Raw genomic sequence first — 17,722 nt, forward strand, 5'->3', positions numbered from 1 at the left:
GCTGGTTCTTGGGACAAACAGTGGGCGTGGGTGGGAGGTCAGGGATGGCCCCGCAGGACTTTTGTGTGGGTGAGCTAGCCTGGCGCCCTCCTACCTTGGCAGTTCCTTCCTGAAGCCCTTCCTCTCACGAGCCCCACGCAAACGACAGGGCTTATATTCGGGCAATTACGGGCGCTTTGGTCGCGCGGCTGCCACTGGGCATGCCCAGTCCCGGGTCACGTGATGTCTGTCATGGCCGCCTCCGTGGCCCGGGGAGGCGTGAGTGCTGGGCTGCTGCTGCGGGCGGCCAGGGGAACCTGGTGGAGCCGGCCCGGAGGCAGTTGGGGGTCTGGGGAGGCGGCGGCGCCAGCGACAGCCAGAGGATTCCGAGCGACAGGTACCTGGGGCGCTTCGGGGGCTAGCGTTCATCCGTCGGACCCCCGCAAGGCGCCGCGGGGCCGCTCACCGAACCGTGTTTTTCAGGCTCGCACCCGGCGGGGGAGGAGGAAGCTGGCGGCCCCGAGCGGCCCGGGGACGTGTGAGTGTAGGGGGACAAGGCCCCCATTCTTTATCCCATGAGGTTCCTCCGGTCCCCACCTTGCCCTGCAGCCTCATCTCTGTCCCCTTCTACGTCGTCCTATTCCCCTGACCGTCAAGCCCCCCCCCCCCCCCCACAACCGTAGGTTCCACCTGGCCACCGCGTCCATCATCAAGTTTGGCATCTGCACCTCCATCTGTCCCCAGGGTGAACGTGGTGTTCGTAGACCGGTCAGGCCAACGGATTCCGGTGAGCGGCAGAGTGGGGGACAATGTTCTCCACTTGGCCCAGCGCCACGGAGTGGACCTGGAAGGTGGGAGCCCGGCACAGGGAATTGGGGAGGGCCTTATTCATTGTTTAAAAAGACCCGCAAATCAGATAGGGTTCTCCATTACTTAACCCTCCTGTGGCTTCCCATCAAACATGGTTAAAATCCAGATTCCTCACCAATGTCTCTGACCAGCTCTAAACCTCTTCACTCACTCAGCAGTTATTTGCTGAGCACTTGTTAGAGGTTATTTACACCACTGCCCTCCAGGAGCTTGTATTCTCTTCCTCCTCCTTCTCTCTAGTCTAGACACACTGGCTTTCTTGCTGTTCCTCAGACAAAAAACCAAGTTCGTTCCTGCCTCGGGGCTTTTGCACTTGCTGCTCCAGACATCTGAAGTACTTTCCCACCAGATCTTCTGGCTCTCCATCTCATCCTTCAGGTCTCAATGTAAATGTCACCTTTCTGACAATCTCATCCCTTCATCCCAGTTAACGTCCCCATCCCCAGTCACACTAGGTTCTCAGTGTGCTTTATTGCCTCCGTAGCGCTTCTCATTGCTTTCTTTCCATTTTGTCGTCTGTCCTCAGAATGAGACCAGAAACCCTCTTTGCCACTTATCGGTTGCCTGTCATGGTATTTAGATGCAACAAGTATTAAGTCAGTGTCTGTTGAATGAAAGATAATAATAGCAGACATTACCTTAAGCGTGTTAAATAGCTGTTGATTTGATAAAATCTTCATAACAACGCTACATAATAGGGGGGATTATCTCACTTTTTAGGTGAAAAAACTGAGCCCCAGGTTAAGTTGACACAGTCCAAGGTCAAGTAAGTGGCAAAACTAGATGCAAAGCCAGTTTATTTTAGCTGCTAATCTGTGCTGCTCTTCCGTGCATATTGAATACCTACTGTGTGCCAGGCAACAGTGTACAAAACAGATAAGGCCCCTGTTGTTTCACACCAGTTTCAACCTAACAGGGACAATGATCTCATGAGTAGACATGTAATTATATCATGAGCAGCTGGAGAGGGCGGTCTGAAACAAAAATATACAGGGTTACTGGTTGGGTGAATATAATACAGAGCCTAAAGTATTGAATCATTACAGGGGGCGGAGGTATTGGGGGGGCTGGGCATGGCAGGCCTACTTCAAGTTCTGTTCTGGGATTCAGTCACCAGGAGACCAGGACAGAGATTGGAACATGAGTTTTCGAGGCAAGTGGCCTACGGTCAAATTTTGCCTGTTACCAGCTGTATGACCCTGAGCCAGGGTCCTTAACATCTCTGGACCTCTGTTTCCTCTATAATATGGGGTAATTTAGTTACTGTGGGTTGCTATGGAGAATTACACAGATCTCATAAGTAGTGCTTAATCCCTGGCATGTGGTTAGTGCCCAGTGACTAGTTGGGACTGTTACGTTAGATAATCTCTCTCTCATGGGGTGAGGATGCTAATGAGGTGGGAAACAGGGCTGAGGAAGAGATCCCTGGGGACTACCTGGAGCTTCAAGGCCCAGACATTTTCTCCCCAGGAGATGGGGAAGGTGAGCTAAGCCACCGGGTCCCCCAAGGAGCTTCTTCCGGGTCAGGAGGCTGCCTTGCAGCTTCATCATCATCGTCCAACATGTCTGGAAGAGAGAGAATTCTGTCCCATTCACTTAGAACACGTGTCTCTTGAGCATCCACAGCATGCCAGCCTCAGTGCCAAGTACACAGAGAGGAGGCCAGGTTGACGGAGCATAGGTAAACCCAGAGATTAAGACGGGAACTTTAGACTGTGGTAAATGCCGTGCAGAAATTAGAGTCATCAAGGCCAGGGGGAAGGATAAGAAATCGGAGGTGGGGGAACTGGAAGACAGTGGAGTTGAGTCCCTGAAGCCAAGAAGGATCTAACCATGGAAAAAGTAGAGAGAAGAGCATTTCAGGGTAAGGGTACAGCAAGTGCAGAGGTCCTGTGGTGGGGGACGAGGTTGGCATGTTGGAGTTGAGCAGAGGGGCCAGTGTGACTGATGTGGAATGAGGGAGAGATCGGGAGGATCTTAAGGATTGGTTTTATTCTGGCTATGAAAACCCTTTGGAGGGGGTGCCTGGGTGGCTCAGTCAGTTAAGCGTCTGACTCTTGGTTTCGGTTCAGGTCATGGTCTCATGGTTGGGGGGTTCAAGCCCCAAATCGGGCTCCGTGCTGACAGTGCGGGGCCTGCTTGGTATTCTCTCTCTCTCAAAATAAACTTTAACATTTATTTATTTCAGAGAGAGAGAGAGAGAGAGAGAGAAACAGTGTGAGCAGGGGAAGGGCAGAGAGAGAGGGAAACACAGAATCCGAAGCACGCTCCAAGCTCTGAGCTGTCAGCATAGAGCCCGACGCGGGCCTCAAACTCATGAACCGTGAGATCATGGCTTGAGCTGAAGCTGGATGCTTAACTGACTGAACCACCCAGACGCCCCACTCAAAGTAAACTTAAAAACAGAAAACAAAAGAAAGAAAGAAAACCCTTTGGAAGGTTTTAGGCCAGGAAGGACATTATCCTGAAGCACAGTTCTCAGTGATCAATCCAAAAGTTGGGAATGTGTCCAGGGAAAAGCAGGAAACCCCAGTTTCTGCGTCTTGCAACCCTGATATTCTGATCTCTTCTCCTGCCACACTAGGTGTGGAGTGAGCTGGTCCCATCTTTAGGAGCAACGGAGAGATGGGTACACCCTTGCCTGGTGCGGCGAGAGGGTCCCAGCCAGGGCTTACAGGCTATGGGGACCCTGCCTGAGTTTTCACCTCTCAGCTACACTGAAGTCAAGTCCAATGTTCCTTCATGGTGCCATGCACGTAGGCCACTGGGGTGTCCTTGGGAGCCAGGACACCCTGGACGTCCCTTTGCAGGCCTATCCACAGTTCGGGAACGGCTAGCTGAGCGAATGACAGGGTGGGGGGGCCACACGGTGCGTGTGCAGAGGACAGAGAGAGGAGGGGCGTCTGGTGAAACAAACGGCCTCTCCTCCCTCATGCCTTCGACCGAGCGGCACCTGCCTGACCGTGTCCCTCACCGGCACGTCCCCACTTGTTGCCCCCAGGGGCCTGTGAAGCTTCCCTGGCGTGCTCCACCTGCCATGTGTACGTGAGCGAGGACCACCTGGACCTCCTGCCTCCTCCTGATGAGCGGTGAGCAGGCGGCCCCTCCCGGGCCTGCGCGGCAGGGCCCGGCCGCTGAGTCCGCGCCCCTGCTGCCCAGAGGCCCACCCGGGCGGCGGTGGAGGGCAGCCCCAGCTTCTCGCCCCCTCGCGGCTGCTGGCGGCGGCGCTGCCCCCTGACCATCTCCCCTGGATTTGGGCAGCCTGCTCCTGCCCGCCCTCGGGGCCCCTGCCAGCCAGACACCATGCCCGCCGCTGACGGCTGTTCTCCTTGCTCCAGGGAGGACGACATGCTGGACATGGCCCCCCTTCTTCAGGAGAACTCCCGGCTGGGCTGCCAAATCGTGCTGACTCCAGAGCTGGAAGGGGCCGAATTCACCCTGCCGAAGATCACCAGGAACTTCTACGTGGACGGCCATGTCCCCAAGCCCCACTGACGTGGGCAGCCGTCGTGGCCCTCGGGGCCAGGACTGGAAGAATAGCCAAGCTGCCCGCCCAGCCCAGAGCGTGGACAGGCCCGAGAGAGATGTTGGGAGCAGCCAGAAGCCCAAAGCCCCTGCTTCAGATCCCATGTCCAGGCTCTGGGGGGAGGGGGGGGGAGGGGCACCAGCCCCTGCCCGGGAGCCTCCCCCAGACTCAGGAGAATCAGTGTGTGGATGGGGTGGAATCTGACTGGAATGACAATAAAACTGTCTCACAGACCTCCGGCATCTTGAGTGTCCTCGGGGGCGGGCAGGCCCGGGGTCTATGGCTGCATCTTCTTCACCTGGACCCCCAACTCTGCCCTCTCATAGCAGCGATGGGGCCGCGGGGGTGGGGGACCCCCGGGGCGGAGACCTGGAACCTCCCGGGAGGAGAGGGCGTGGGGGCCTGAGCACACGTGGATCGGCGTGGCAAGGCCCCGCCCCCACCGCCGCGGAGGGATTCGGAGGGGTCCGGGCCGGCCCGGCGGGGTGCGAAGTCCACCTGAGCCGGGTGACCAGAGTGGCACCGAGGCTGGCCCGCGGCGCTGGGAACCGGGTGCCGAGCATCGCCTGCTAGAGGCGCCCGACCCCGCTGGCCCCGCCCAGGTGGGGCTCATTGCACCCTCTGCAGAGGCGCCCCCACCAGGCGCGTCCTGCTCCCCTCAGGTGGGGCTCATCGAGTGGGCCCAGGGTGGGCGGGGCCGGGCGCAATCGGGGCGGGGGAGGTGGGGCAGGGCCAGGGCGCGATGGAGGCCCGGCCTGTCCCAGACTTCTCCAAGCTAAAGGAGCTGCTGGCGCCGACGTGTCTGGACCCTAAGGCGTCTCGGGCGCCCCCTCTTCAGCAGGCACCAAGGACCCCAGGATGCCCCAGACCCAATGGCAGGTGCGTGAAGGAGCGGCCCCTTCCCCAAACCTGACCCAGTGGTCAAAGGGTCAGGACCGCTGGTTCCTGGGGTTATCCAGGGGTCACGGTGTTAGTTACTGGTGCTTAAAAAAGAAGAAGTTCTGGTCCCCAGGGAGAGTTGGGGTCATATGGGGGTCAGAGGCCACGCAATCCCCTTAGCCTATGTCTCTGAAGACTGCACAGGTGCTGCCCACACTGTCCCTTGTCCCCAGGTCCTTCTGGCCTGCACGCCAGGACTCCGTCACTGCCCGGCGTTTTCTCCAAGAAACAGCAGAGGGGCTGGTCCAGCGCCCTGCCCAGGACACCCAAACCCTGGGGGCCTCCCAGGAGCTGAAGGCCTTGGAGTCTCTGGGACCTTCGCCTCTGGCAAGGGATGCCGAGAACATGCTGACCCCAATCAGCCAGCAATGCTGCAGCTCGAGGCCCCCGGAGGCTCCCCCAGCCCCCTCAGCCCTACCCCAGAGGAGGCCCCGGAAGCAGTCAAAGCCCCACCGGGGCGCTGAGAGAGTGGATCCCCGGTTTGAGGGGGTGACCCTGAAGTTTCAAATAAAGCCGGATTCCAGCCTCCAGATCCTAGCCAGCTACAGGTAGGGGCTGGCCCAGAGGAGGGCGCCCTTTTTTGCAAGTTATAGTGATAATGGTGGGGGCAGGGACCTCCAGGCATCTGCTCATGGACGCCCACGCCAGCCCTACAGTTACAAAGGGCTCATCTCTGAGCGAGACCTCGGGCTGGTGCCTGTCCCAGCCCTGCTGCTCTGATCCAGCGACGTTCTGGTCTGAGCGCAGGTTCTTTTTTTTTTTTTTTTCAATGTATTCGTTTTTGAGAGAGAGCACAAAAGCGGGGAAGGGGCAGAGAGGGAGAGGGAGACACGGAATCCAAAACAGGCTCCAGGCTCTGAGCCATCAGCACAGAGCCCAGCATGGGGCACGAACTCATGTGAGACTGTGACCCGAGCCGAAGTCGGTGAGCATCGGTCACTGGCTTTATGAGATGGGCCCGACCATCCTGAGGGCCGCCGCTACTGTTACTTTTTTCAATAATGTTAATGACTGCCATTTGTCAGGAACAACAATAAGAGGTAACAGGCAGCACTTGATGTGTATGGGCTCATTGAAGCCTCGTGAATCCCATTTTACAGATCTGGAAACTGAGGTGCAGAGGGTGAGATCACTTGTCCAGAGTCACGAGGTGGGGACTTGGGAGAAATAGGATCTCAAACTGGCAGGCTGGCCCCAGGCTTCCTACCTCTTCATATGATAATCACCATTATTATTGCTAACGAGGGGCAAGGTCAGGCCTTTCAGACATCAGAAGCCTCCTCGGGGATGCCTGATGCCTGATGCCCGGACAGTGAATCATCATCATCATCGAGGGGCGCTGCCCTGGACGAGATACAGATCCCCCAGTGCTAACTCCTGTCTATTCTCCAGCCTGACCTGCACTAGCCGCTCCCAGGGTCCCTCCACAGGCCCTGCGGGCGGCCCTGAGGCCAACTCAGGAGGCGGTGAGGCCCTGGGTGAGTCCCGGAGACTTGACAGCTATAAATATTTGTGGGGGGGAGGCAGTTTCCCATCGTCTCTGTCTTTCTTCCCGTCCTGCTTCCCCATTTAGACCCATCCAGAAGGAGTCATGGTGCACCTCCCTCCACTCGAGCTGAGTCACCCCCACCCCCGGTTTCCTCCTCTGTTTAGCTTTGCCATCTGTCTCCCTTCCTGGCTTTCCCTCTGCTTTAGATCTGGTAATACCCAGGGCTGGCCCGGAGCTGGGTGGGGCCCTCGTGGAGACTCCAACAACATGCCCCACCTGCACGGGCCTCCTGAGCCCAGACTCTTGGCCTCTGCCCCTTACCCTGACCTCTGCCCCTTCAGGGCCCCGGTGCTGTGCTTCCTGTAGGACCCAGAGGACCCCACTCTGGAGAGATGCTGAAGACGGGACCCCTCTCTGCAATGCGTGTGGTATCAGGTCCTCAGAACGGAGGAGGAGTTTGGATGCTTAGCCAGTGTGGGGTGCCGGGAAGGGAAACACCCTCGGGGAAAGTGGTTCCCTTGAGGCAGTTTCTGGGCCCCTGCTGCATCCTGATGTTGGTTTCTTGTACCCCCCACCCCAGGTACAAAAAATATGGCACCCGCTGCTCCAGCTGCTGGCTGGTGCCCAGGAAGAGCGTCCAGCCCAAGAAGTTATGTGGCAGATGTGGGGTGTCCCTGGGCCCCCACCAAGGCCCGGCTCAGGAAGGGTAAGCCCTTCCTCACCTAGCTGAGCCCATCCGGACTCAGTTTCTCCAGGGAGGAGATGGGCAGGAGCCCTCCTGGGAGGAGTGGGGAAACAGCTGGAGTCTTTGGGGGTCTAGCCTTCCTCCTCTCTCTGCCCCCTCCCCTTCAGGGATCCCAGGTGGAAGACCCAGGCCTCCAGCTCCAGAGCCCCTGTCTCAGGGGGCCACTGTGCCCCATCGTGGCCCCTGGTCCAATCCGGCTTGGCTGAGCCTCTCCTCAGGAAATGTCCTCAGCAGTGACACTCATATTGTTGACAGCAGTAACAATAAAGAACAAAACGACTCTGAGAAAAGCACCGTGACTCGGGGATCGTGTCTCACGCACGCAGGCACGTGGGGGCACGTGTTTTCTCATTCGGATTCTGAGGGACACACACAGAGTCGTCTATATGGGCACCAGCCGCCCCACAGGGAATTAGTCACCTTCACCGCAACTCCCCATACAGGGCGACAGCCACCACACGCAGAGACAGACAACAGTAGACAGACACACACATGGGGCGCCTGGCTGGCTCAGCCCATGGAGTGGGCGACTCTTGACCTCGGGGTTGTGGGTTCAAGCCCCACGTTGGGGGTAGAGATTACTTACAAAAATAAGATCTTAAAAAGAGAGAGAGACAGGGGCACCGCCTTGGGCGGCTCAGTCGGTTGAGCGTCTGACTTCGGCTCAGTTCAGGTCACGGTCTCACGGTTTGTGGGTTTGAGCCCCACATCCGGCTTCAGCGCCATAGAAGCCTGCTTCGGATTCTCTGTCTCCCTCTCTCTCTCTCTGCCCCTCCCCCCGCTCACTCTCTCTCTTTCTCTCTCAAAAATAAACAAACATTAAAAACAAAAAGGCGAGACAAATACATGAGTGGGGCTGACACACGCCTTCGCACACACACAAGACACATGGACAAGCTCACACGTGCTGACACTCACATGAGACAGACCACACACTAGCCAGAAACATGCACTGATACTCACACCTGCTGACACACACACATGACAACACACAGGAAATACACCTAGATGACACACATTGGCACACGGTGGTATCCACACCCTGGGCCCTCTATCAGCTCTCCCCCTGCCTGCAGAATGTCACCTTCCCATGTCTCTATGCATACAGTCCCTTCTGTGCCCCGCTGCTCCTCTTTCAAGGTCTCTTTCACCCCATCAAAGTGTGTCCCTAGCCTGAAGCCAAAAGCCATGTGGGAGAGGAGGGCCCTGGACACACAGGGCACCCGTGCTCACTGGGAGGATGGGTGGGCTGCAGCCAGGGTGGGGATGTCACCCCCATGACAGTGAGTGACACCTGCCTGGCCACACACTCCAGGAAGGTGAAACCCTCTTTGTCTCTCCCGGGTGAGCCCACGGGGAAGGCCTGGGCCCGGGATTCCTCAGCCCTCAGATCCCTGACTCATTCGGTCTCACTCTTCCTCAGCTCAGAACACCCTCCCGCCCTGTCTTCCCATAGCCGCTGCCTTCTCATGACTTGGGGGCAGGGCTCAGCCCCGCACCACATATTCAGAGAAGTCTTCCTTGACCACCCAGTCTAAAATAGACACCCCAATCCCATGCTATGTCAGGCTCTAGTTCAGCTCCTCACTGGTCTCCCTCTTAGAACCTACCAGAATTAAAAAAAAAAAGAACATACCAGAATTTTCAAGTCTCTACTACTCTGAGCTTATTTCATTCACATTCATCTCCCCACCTGGACCGTGATTTCAGAGGTGCAAAGCCACATCTGTGTCCCTGACCATGATAGGCCACCCCAGTGCCCAGCATGAAGTTCCTTGGGGATACACGTTGAACACACAGAGGTCTCAGACTGTGTGTGAACTCCCGGCTGTTTTTACCCATTTATTCAGCATTTATGGAGCAACTCCTGTGTGCCAGGCCAGTGGGGACACTATATGGTAAATAGAACAAAGGTCCCCGCTCTAGTGAAGCCAAAATTCTAATGTGACAGTAAACAAATACTCAATTAAATATCTCGTAGAATGGCAAGTAGTGGCTGGTACTTTATTTAGAGAAAATAAAATATGTAAGGAGATAGGAGTTGGGGGGGCTACCTTAGTGATGGTCCTCTCTGAGGGGGGACAGCCAAGGCCTCTCTGACATCTGTGTAGAGACCTGGGGGTAAGGAACTAGCTGTGGGACTTGAAGATGAAGACAGTCCAGGCAGAGTGAATGGCAAAAGCAAAGGCCCTGTGGCAGGTGGGACCTTGTGGGACTCCGAGGAATCGAGAACAGGCTGGTGGGAGTGGAGAGAGGTGGTTAAGGGTGTGTGTGACAGTAGGGGCTGCACCATGCTTGTGCCTTTTCTCCTTCTGTACCCTGACTAGGCCTCTAGGCAGCCCCCCCAGCCCAACCCCCGTTTCCTGCTCTTACCTTTGCTCGGGAAATGTTTGCCTGGGGCAGCTGATGGAGTGGGAGCTGTCCAGGACTGTTTCCTTCTCTCTGGCTCTGTTCCTGCTTTGGAGAGAGGCAGAGACTGCAAGGGTGGGGGGAGGTCCAGCTGTTCTCTCCTTATGCTGCCGGGCGGTGAGGGAGGTGGTGCTGTGCGGGGGGGGGGGGGGGGGGGGGGGGAGTGCGGTTGCAGCTGATACTGCCCTGTCTCTTGTGAGTCGTGATGGGCAGGTTAGGGGTAAACTGAGACACCGTGGATGGACACAGGATGGAGAAGGCATTGAGGGTGGGGGCAGGGATGCACCCTTGAACGGGAGGGACATTTTGGGGGCTGACGCTCATAACTGCAGTCCCTGTTTGCATTTACTCATCCTGGTGAGGCCTCAGGACGGGAGCCCGGTGTCCAGACCCCTGGGAGGGGCCTCCACCCATCCTGGGGAGGCAGCTTTAGCTCTTCCCGGAACCAGGCCTGGGGGAATCACCTAGCCCCCCCCCCCAAGTGTTAGCTGGGTTAGAGGGCAGCGCTCTGGGCGGAAGAGATAAAGAGTAGGGAGCTGGAGGAAGGGGTGCGGTCCCCACCCCAGCCCAAGGGTCAGCTGAGAGCAGGAAACTGGACACCGAGAGAGCAAGCCCCGGGTCACACCGCATGAAGGCGGCTTGCACTGCGCCTGACACATAGTAGGCCCTCAAAAACAAACAAGCAAAAATAGTTTATTTAGGAATATCTCGCGGGGTTGGCACTGGAACCTTGGGCTGCTTCCACATCGCAGACTGAAGCAGACGGACCCAGAGTCCTTTATAAAAACTTTATTGGGGGGCGGGGTAGAAAAAGGGGATGACGCCCCTGGAATTGAATAAATAAGTGAATAAATAAATAAATACATAAATAAATAGAACAATAAGTAAGCCCCCCTGTGCCTCTGGGGGGCGTCCCCCGGCCCGCGGGGAGAGGGGAGCGGGCTCACGCTGACGTCAGCTGGATGGCAAAGACCTCGCCCCCGGCCTGCGCCTCCGCGGTGCCCGCAGCCTCGGTTCCACCTTCGGCTGCGGCCGTGCTCCCTCCAGCGCCGCCGCCCGCGCCGTTGAGACACACGGCCTCACCAGAGCTTTCGGCCTCCTGCACGTTATACTCGCCCTTCTTGCAAGCGGTGGACTGCACGTAGAAGGCCAGGCCGGCCCCCGCGGCCAGCAGCGCTGCGCCCCCCGCCGCGCCGCCCACGGCGACCCACAGCCACGGACCTGCGGGGTGGAGATCCTCAAAGAGGGTGGACCGGCTCAAGGCTCCCAAGCCCGGCCTCCTCTTTTCCCTCCCCGCAGGCACAAGGTGAGACCTCCCGGGCCTGGCAGAGAACCCCAGGGAACTCGCAGCGCGGGGTGGGGGATAGGAGAAAACCCGGAAGGCTACCCCGAGCGCCCCGACCCCGAGGAGTGTCATCTCGGCATTGGATAGAAGCCCCTAGCCCCAGAGATACCCACAAGTCAACCAACTCACCCCCAAAAGGATGAAGGTGGGGGGAGACCGGGTCATTCCTTCACCCGGAAAAACCACAGAGATACGCGAAGTAGGGGGAAGGGATCTTGGCGAGGGCCCCCCTCACCCGCCTCCTCTGCTCTAGGTCCCTCTCCAATCCCCCTTCTCCACAGCGACGCAGTGAAGGGAGAATTATTAGATCAAGTCTCATCACACATAACCGACCCCAAGTTAATAAGCTCCTTCCGACAGCCATCACAGCCCTGGAGGGTCCCTCCCCGTGAGTTCCAGTCCTCCCTCCACCTTCCGCCCCCAACCCGCCATCGAAACCCCACTCGCCAGGGCGCCCCTGACTTCGGCCCTGGCACACTTCAGTCTCGGGTGCGGCGGAATGGGAGCGGAAACAAGGACCGGGTTCAGGGGCCCCAAGCCGCAGGCCACGCCCCCTGAAGATCCCTCGCCCCGCCCCTCCAGCCGCCACTCACCAGCCACGCGCACTGTGATGCGCCGCGCGTGGCGCCCATGCGCGTTGGTGGCTGCGCACTCGTACTCGCCGCCGTGGCTGCCCATGGCGCCCGCCACGCTCAGCGTGCTGTTGTTACTCGAGAGGCCGATGTTGGGCGCCCCCGGGGGCGCGCGCCAGCTGATCTGGGCTGGGGGCCAGGCCTCCGCGCGGCAGGTCAACGTGAAGTTCCCACCTGGCCGCACGCCTCCGGGAGGCGAGGCTGCCAACTCGGCCACCACCGGGCGGTCTACAGGGGACAGGAGGTTGGAGGGGCCGCTCAGAGCCGGTCCAGCCACTGACCTACTGACCTTCCACCCAACCACAATCTGAGAGCACCCTTCTTCAGATGGGCAGGCGAGGACCCTGCCTCCCACCAGAGCCACCTCTCCCCATAATCAGGCTGTCATCAGCACTAAAATCCTGTGCCCTGGCTCAAGGAATGAGAAGTGGGGCCCTGCACCAGTGCCCTTTTGACCTAGAACTCGAGGGGGCCCAGGCTCCTGTTCCCTAGAGTTTTCATTCTCCTCAGGTTTAGATGAGGAATTCTTGTCCCCAGGAAGGGGTCTGGGGAGGTGCCCTTGAACTGTCTTGGGCAATCCTACTGCTGCAAGTCACTGTTTGGGGGACCGGGCGCCCTCCATCTGGTGCTGCTCCCACTCACATTCCACGCCCACGGTGACAGTCCGTGCGTCCGTGCCATGCGTGTTGGTGGCCAAGCAGCGGTAGGTACCCGCATCTTCTCGGGACACGCGCAGCTGCTGAGGCCTGGGCACGCCCTCCCGGGAGCAGCGCACTTGCGGGGAGGGGCGACCCCGGGCGGCGCAGGCCAGCGCGGCAGCCTCAGTCCCTTCCAGCCACGTCTGGTGACTCGGGCAGGTGGACTCATCCATTTGCGGCGGCGCTGCAAAGCAGCCATGGGGGACGTTAGGGGGGGCGCAGACCCTGGGGCACCCCTACTTCCCACCAGCCTGGGCCCCGCTCACACTCCGTGCTCACGGCGACTGTCTTGACCACGGAGCCGTGCCTGTTGGTAGCGTTGCAGACGTAGATACCAGGTACCAGTTCACTAGAGATGCGGGGGACTCTGGGACTAGGGTCTGGGGGTGCCAGCGGGAGCAGCATCCCTTCACTGGTGCCCTCTGAGCCGATGCACTCCACGCTTGGCTCTGGCTTTCCATCCCCCTCACAAGAAAACAGCTGCCCAGATCCTTCCACCCATGTCCAATTGCTGGGGCAGCTGAGCTCCTCAAAACTGGGGCCATCTGGGGAGCAGAAGGTCACACAGAGACTGGAAGTCAGTCCAGGGTTATCCTCACATACCATCCTGCCCCGTGTTGTCCCCACTCACATTCCACCGTGACAGCCACATTTTTGGCTGCAGAACCTCGAGCATTGGTGGCTTCGCAGCGGTAGGTTCCTGCGTGCTCCCGGACCACATGCAGCAGGCCCTCCAGGACCCTGGCCTCCCCAGAGCGCACACAGCTCACGCTCGGCGGCGGGACTCCATGCGCCACACAGCTCAGTGAGACTTCTGTTCCTTCCAGCCATGTAATGTGTTCTGGGCAGCCCACGCTGTCCAGCGCTGGGGCGTCTGGAGGAAAATATGTTGGTTCGGTTTGGGGTTTAGGGACTGGCCTAATGTCCCTAGACCCCCTTTCCATCCAAGGGCGGCCACAAAGTGTTGGGCAGGCACAAAGACACTGAACCAAAGAGGTTTCACGCTGGTCGAGCTGTGAGCTGTTTGGAGCCCTTTTTCTGATTCCTACAAAGCGCCCACAGGACCGTCCCCGAGTCTTTGACCTAAAAATTGTTAGAGGGCTTGGAAAGTCCCCCTTTCCAAGACTCCGTCCAGATGTCGCACCCCAGACCCTTATGGACACGTCTACTTCTTCCTCTCCCTCTTTCCCCAAGATCTTCCCCTAATCCCACTCGCCAGCCTCTTCCCTTTTCCAAAATCCTGCCCAAAGGCACACTTCAGATCCTGTTCCCACTCTTCTTTGTAGGCTTAGTTGCCCCTAGACCCTGTTAGAGATACGCCCTGTGCACCCCCACTCACACTCCACCGTCAGCGTCACGTCCTTGACTGCCTGGCCCTGGACATTGGCCGCAGTGCAGCGGTAAGTGCCGGCGACAGCGCGAGTGACTGGACCCAGCAGGCCCAGCGCCAGCACTGCCCCGCTGTCAGGCCGTGCGCAGTGCACGGAGGGAGCGGGGTTTCCTCGGGCTTCACAGCGCAGCGTCTGTTCTGGGCCCTCAGGCCACGTCCAGCTCCTGGGACAGTCCGAATCGTCCAGCCGAGGGGCGTCTGCAGGCAGGGGCGTGGGATACAGAGAAGCCGGACATGGACCTTGAGGAAAAGCCCCACTTCCACAGCAGGGCCAGGGACTGGACAGGTCCTTGGAAATCACGGGGAGGCGAGAGGTTAAAGGCCAACTCACATAGGACGCGGAGTTCGGCGCTCTTGTTCTTGCTTAGGGTCTCCCCGTCCACCTCGAGAGTGGCATCACAGAAGAAGCTGCGCCTGTCGTCGTCCTCAGTGGCATTTAGCTGAAGCTGGGTGGACTGCCCTGGGACCACGGCTGGAATTCCGTCCAGTGTGACCAGGACTCTGGCCCCAGCTGAGCAAGTTACTGTCACCACCTTCCCTTCGGGGATGGTGGGCTCGCTCAGGGTCAGGACCGGCGACGGGAAGCCTGGGGACAGGGCATTGGCGGTGAATCCCTTGACCACGCCCCTCCTGCGGGTCGAGGCTGACCCTTATCTACCTGAACCCTCCGGGCTCTGCGGCCAAACTAAGGGTATCGCGCTCCGCCCCTCGGGATGCGCAGGCTCCGCCCCATCTCGCCCCGCCCCCTTGAGGTTGTCTCCGCCAAATCTTTCGGAGATCCTCGCTGGGTTTGTGGCCTTCCCTTTCCGGCGTCTCATATTCCGCCTGCTATTCAGTCTCTGTCACCCCTTATGGACTTTCGGACCACGCCTATTCCTATACTAAGGCCCCGCCCACTATTTGCCCCGCCTTCCCGTTCCTCTGGCTCCACCCCAGAACCGCGAAGGGGCCGCGTCACTCCCTCTTACTGTAAATAGTCACGTTCTCCCGGGTCTCGCGGCTCTCGCCCCCCAGGGTCACGTTGCAGACCAGCTGGCTGGCGCCTTCCTGTTCTGCACTAGCTGTGGCTGTGGCAGTGGCCATAAGCGCGTCCCCCTCGAAGGTGATATCGGGACTCAGCCTCTGATCCCCTAGCGCCAGGTAGACCCAAGCCTCCGAGGCTGGAAATAGCTCGTCCAAGGCGCAGCTCACGGGTCTTTCTGAGCCCACTTCCAAGAGTCGGGGGGCAGCGAGGCTCGGGCGGTCCGGAGACAGGGCTGGGAGTCACAGAACAGCTTGAATTTATGTATCAAACGCTCAGTATGTACTAAGCACGTTCCATGCACCATCTTATCGTATTATCCTCAAGGCACGTAGGGGGAAACAACGTGCAGCAGGGGCATGTTGGAATTAGGATTAGAATGCAGATTTCCCTGCTTCCAAACTTCTTAACACTTGCCCGACCCCTTTTGGTCCCCTTCTCCCGACACTCACTCACCGAAGGTTCGGAGCTGTCTGGGGGCGGAGCTGTTTTCAAAGAGCCCCAGGCCGTGCGGCCTCAGGTCCAGCTCCGCGCGGCAAGAGAAATTGGCCCCATGGTCCTCCCTTCGCGCCAGTACTGTAGCTGTAAGAACAGCGCCCCGCGCTCGGGGTGGCTCCCCCGCGAAGCTGCGACGGATGAGCTCCTGGGCGCCCCGCAACAGGGTCAATGTGAGGCTCCCACGAGGCCCAGCGCCCGGGACCCTACAGCTCAGGGTAAAGTTCTCGCCCACAGGCTGCCAGGCAGGCAGCGGCACCAGCTCTACACGATCCGGCCGCTCTGGAAAGGGTAACCACAGCTTTTTGGAAACGCGGGGGTTTAGAGGGACGTGGCGTGGAACCAGGGGCCCAGAGAGGGAGCGCGTGGGGATCCAGAGGGTGGAGCCCGAAGGGGAGGACTCTGTGACCCAGGGGGCGGGGCTTGGAAGGGAGGGAAAGTAGTAGAGTAAGCGTGGCCGCTGAGAACTCACGGAAAGTACGAATGAGCCCACGCGCCTGCAGTGTGCGCCGCGCGCAGCGGAAGAAGCAGACAGGCTGGGTCTCCGGCTCACGGATGTCCACCAGCTGCCGAGCCAGCCAGCGCAAGCCCCTCTGGGTCCCATTCCGGCGCAGCGAGGTCTCCAGGCCACCGCGCTCAGGTCGTGGGCAGTTAGTGCTGCAATTCAGCCACAAAGATCCCCCGCGCTCCACGAGCGCCACGCGGGGCTGCAGATCCGCCCAAAAGGGCTCCTGCGCGACCGCTGCCCAGGGAAACGTGGGCTCAGCCTGGGGAGCCACTTTCCTGGGATCTTAGTGCCCCTATTCGAATCAGGGATTCTTAGGGAATTAGCAGGGGGCAAGAAAGAACTCAGGAGCCCTGCATCCTGTCCCGGCCTCAGGTTTGCAGGAGCGCTCCCAGGGTTCAAACCTCGAGGGCGTCTCTGGGACGGGGCAGCGGAGACACCCCCGTCTCCAAGATGCCCATGGAGCGATGGGAAAGCATGGGGGGAGGGGGGAGGGGATGAAAGATGGGGTCTTTGACGCACACCGCAACGATGGGAGGAGGGGACCTCGTGTGGAGGAAGGAAAACGAACTGGTTCTCAGGATTCTTGCCGGAGACGGGGGAGACAGGTTGAGGCGAGGGCAAAGGAGAGGTGAAACTGAGTCAAGCATAAGTGAGGACCCCCCAAACCCGGGAGAACACAGAAGGCTGGGCTCTTGGAAGGAATCGCGGTAACAGCTGAGGCACTCGGTTGCCAGGGCTCCGGGTGGAGCGGGAATAGCTCCTCTGAGTCACGGCAGTTGGGGAAATCGGGTCTTTCCGGACCACGAGTGAGGAAGATGTCAGTCCGTGGACCAGGGTGCATAACAGAGCGTGGGGAGGTACCCCGGAAGGGGACAAGGGAGACACGGGGTATCCAGAGCATGAGGCTGGATTCGGAAGAGCACCCAGGATCTCGAAGAAGACGGTAGGGTAGAGATCTGGGCGAACGAGGAGTCTGGAAGCTGGGTCTCCAGTGTATGTTGGTGGGAAGAGGGATAGAGGGGAAAGGCCAGGGCTCAAGGTGGGGCAGAAGCGTGGGAGTGGAGCGAGAGGAGGGCGGAGCCGGGAGGGGCTTGTGGCCGCTTATCTGGTCCGGGAACTCCGCCCCCACCCTGTCAACCCTGAGCCAGGACCCGGCTCTTACCTGAGAGGCCGAGGAACCCCAGGCCCAGGGCAGCCCAGAGGCCGAACAACGCCCGGCACAGCCCTGGCGAGGGCCCTGGCATCGCCGCCGCGGGGGAAGCGCAGGAGGCGAGGAGAGCGCGAGCGCGGAGCTGGGCTAGAGGACGGCGCGGCGGGTGGGTTGTGGAGGAGGCAGAGTTGCGTTCGGGGATTGGTTTAACGTTGGTAACTTGGTTTCCAAGGAGGGGGCGGCGGCAGAGGCGGCTGGGGGGGCGGGAGGGCGAGCGTGCTCCAGGCTCCCGGCCTTGGCGAAGGCGTGCTGGCAGGAGCGAGCGACCCCCGGGGTCTACGTGGAAGCCCGCCCCATCGCCCGGAGCCTTCTGGGGGCGGCCGCGCGCTCCCGCGTCATCCTCCGCGGCGAAGCGGAGGTCCGGGGATGCTGGGTTGCCCTTCTCAAACCCCCACGCTACCCCTAGCTTGGATGCCGTGATAATAAGCTGGACTCAGAGCTCCGCCCCCATAGTTATCCGTCCCCC

General features: G+C 59.5%; 3 protein-coding genes across 5 annotated transcripts; 2 read left to right on the forward strand and 1 right to left on the reverse strand.

Annotated features, from left to right (window-relative positions):
* The first annotated feature begins 25 nt into the window (after window positions 1-25).
* On the forward strand, window positions 26-4,608 carry FDX2 (ferredoxin 2). 3 transcript variants are annotated; one of them, XM_027050571.2, is made up of 6 exons: window positions 26-376; window positions 463-517; window positions 724-830; window positions 1,090-1,235; window positions 3,851-3,938; window positions 4,188-4,608. In XM_027050571.2, exons 1-6 carry the CDS (start codon window positions 201-203, stop codon window positions 4,342-4,344), a joined length of 729 nt encoding a protein of 242 aa, XP_026906372.1. In that variant the 5' UTR covers window positions 26-200; the 3' UTR covers window positions 4,345-4,608. The 3 variants fall into 3 exon arrangements, with proteins under 3 accessions (XP_026906372.1, XP_026906374.1, XP_026906373.1); XM_027050572.2 differs by lacking the exon at window positions 1,090-1,235 and having other exon boundaries at window positions 92-376; XM_027050573.2 differs by lacking the exons at window positions 1,090-1,235; window positions 3,851-3,938 and having other exon boundaries at window positions 27-376.
* Window positions 4,609-4,705: 97 nt separating this feature from the next.
* On the forward strand, window positions 4,706-8,224 carry ZGLP1 (zinc finger GATA like protein 1). Its single transcript, XM_053219919.1, has 6 exons — window positions 4,706-5,254; window positions 5,488-5,862; window positions 6,707-6,792; window positions 7,145-7,238; window positions 7,384-7,509; window positions 7,656-8,224. Exons 1-6 carry the CDS (start codon window positions 5,118-5,120, stop codon window positions 7,783-7,785), a joined length of 948 nt encoding a protein of 315 aa, XP_053075894.1. The 5' UTR covers window positions 4,706-5,117; the 3' UTR covers window positions 7,786-8,224.
* A 2,406-nt stretch (window positions 8,225-10,630) lies between these two features.
* Window positions 10,631-17,421, reverse strand: ICAM5 (intercellular adhesion molecule 5). The gene is made up of 11 exons (XM_027050436.2): window positions 17,209-17,421; window positions 16,011-16,280; window positions 15,500-15,820; window positions 14,991-15,278; window positions 14,354-14,608; window positions 13,972-14,220; window positions 13,264-13,506; window positions 12,899-13,177; window positions 12,577-12,816; window positions 11,896-12,162; window positions 10,631-11,178 (listed from the first exon to the last, which is right to left on the reverse strand). The coding sequence occupies exons 1-11, from the start codon at window positions 17,288-17,290 to the stop codon at window positions 10,901-10,903; spliced, it is 2,772 nt and encodes a 923-aa protein (XP_026906237.2). The 5' UTR covers window positions 17,291-17,421; the 3' UTR covers window positions 10,631-10,900.
* Window positions 17,422-17,722: the final 301 nt, after the last annotated feature.

The sequence above is a fragment of the Acinonyx jubatus genome, chromosome A2 (assembly GCF_027475565.1).
Source record: "Acinonyx jubatus isolate Ajub_Pintada_27869175 chromosome A2, VMU_Ajub_asm_v1.0, whole genome shotgun sequence".
Classification (NCBI taxonomy): domain Eukaryota; kingdom Metazoa; phylum Chordata; class Mammalia; order Carnivora; family Felidae; genus Acinonyx; species Acinonyx jubatus.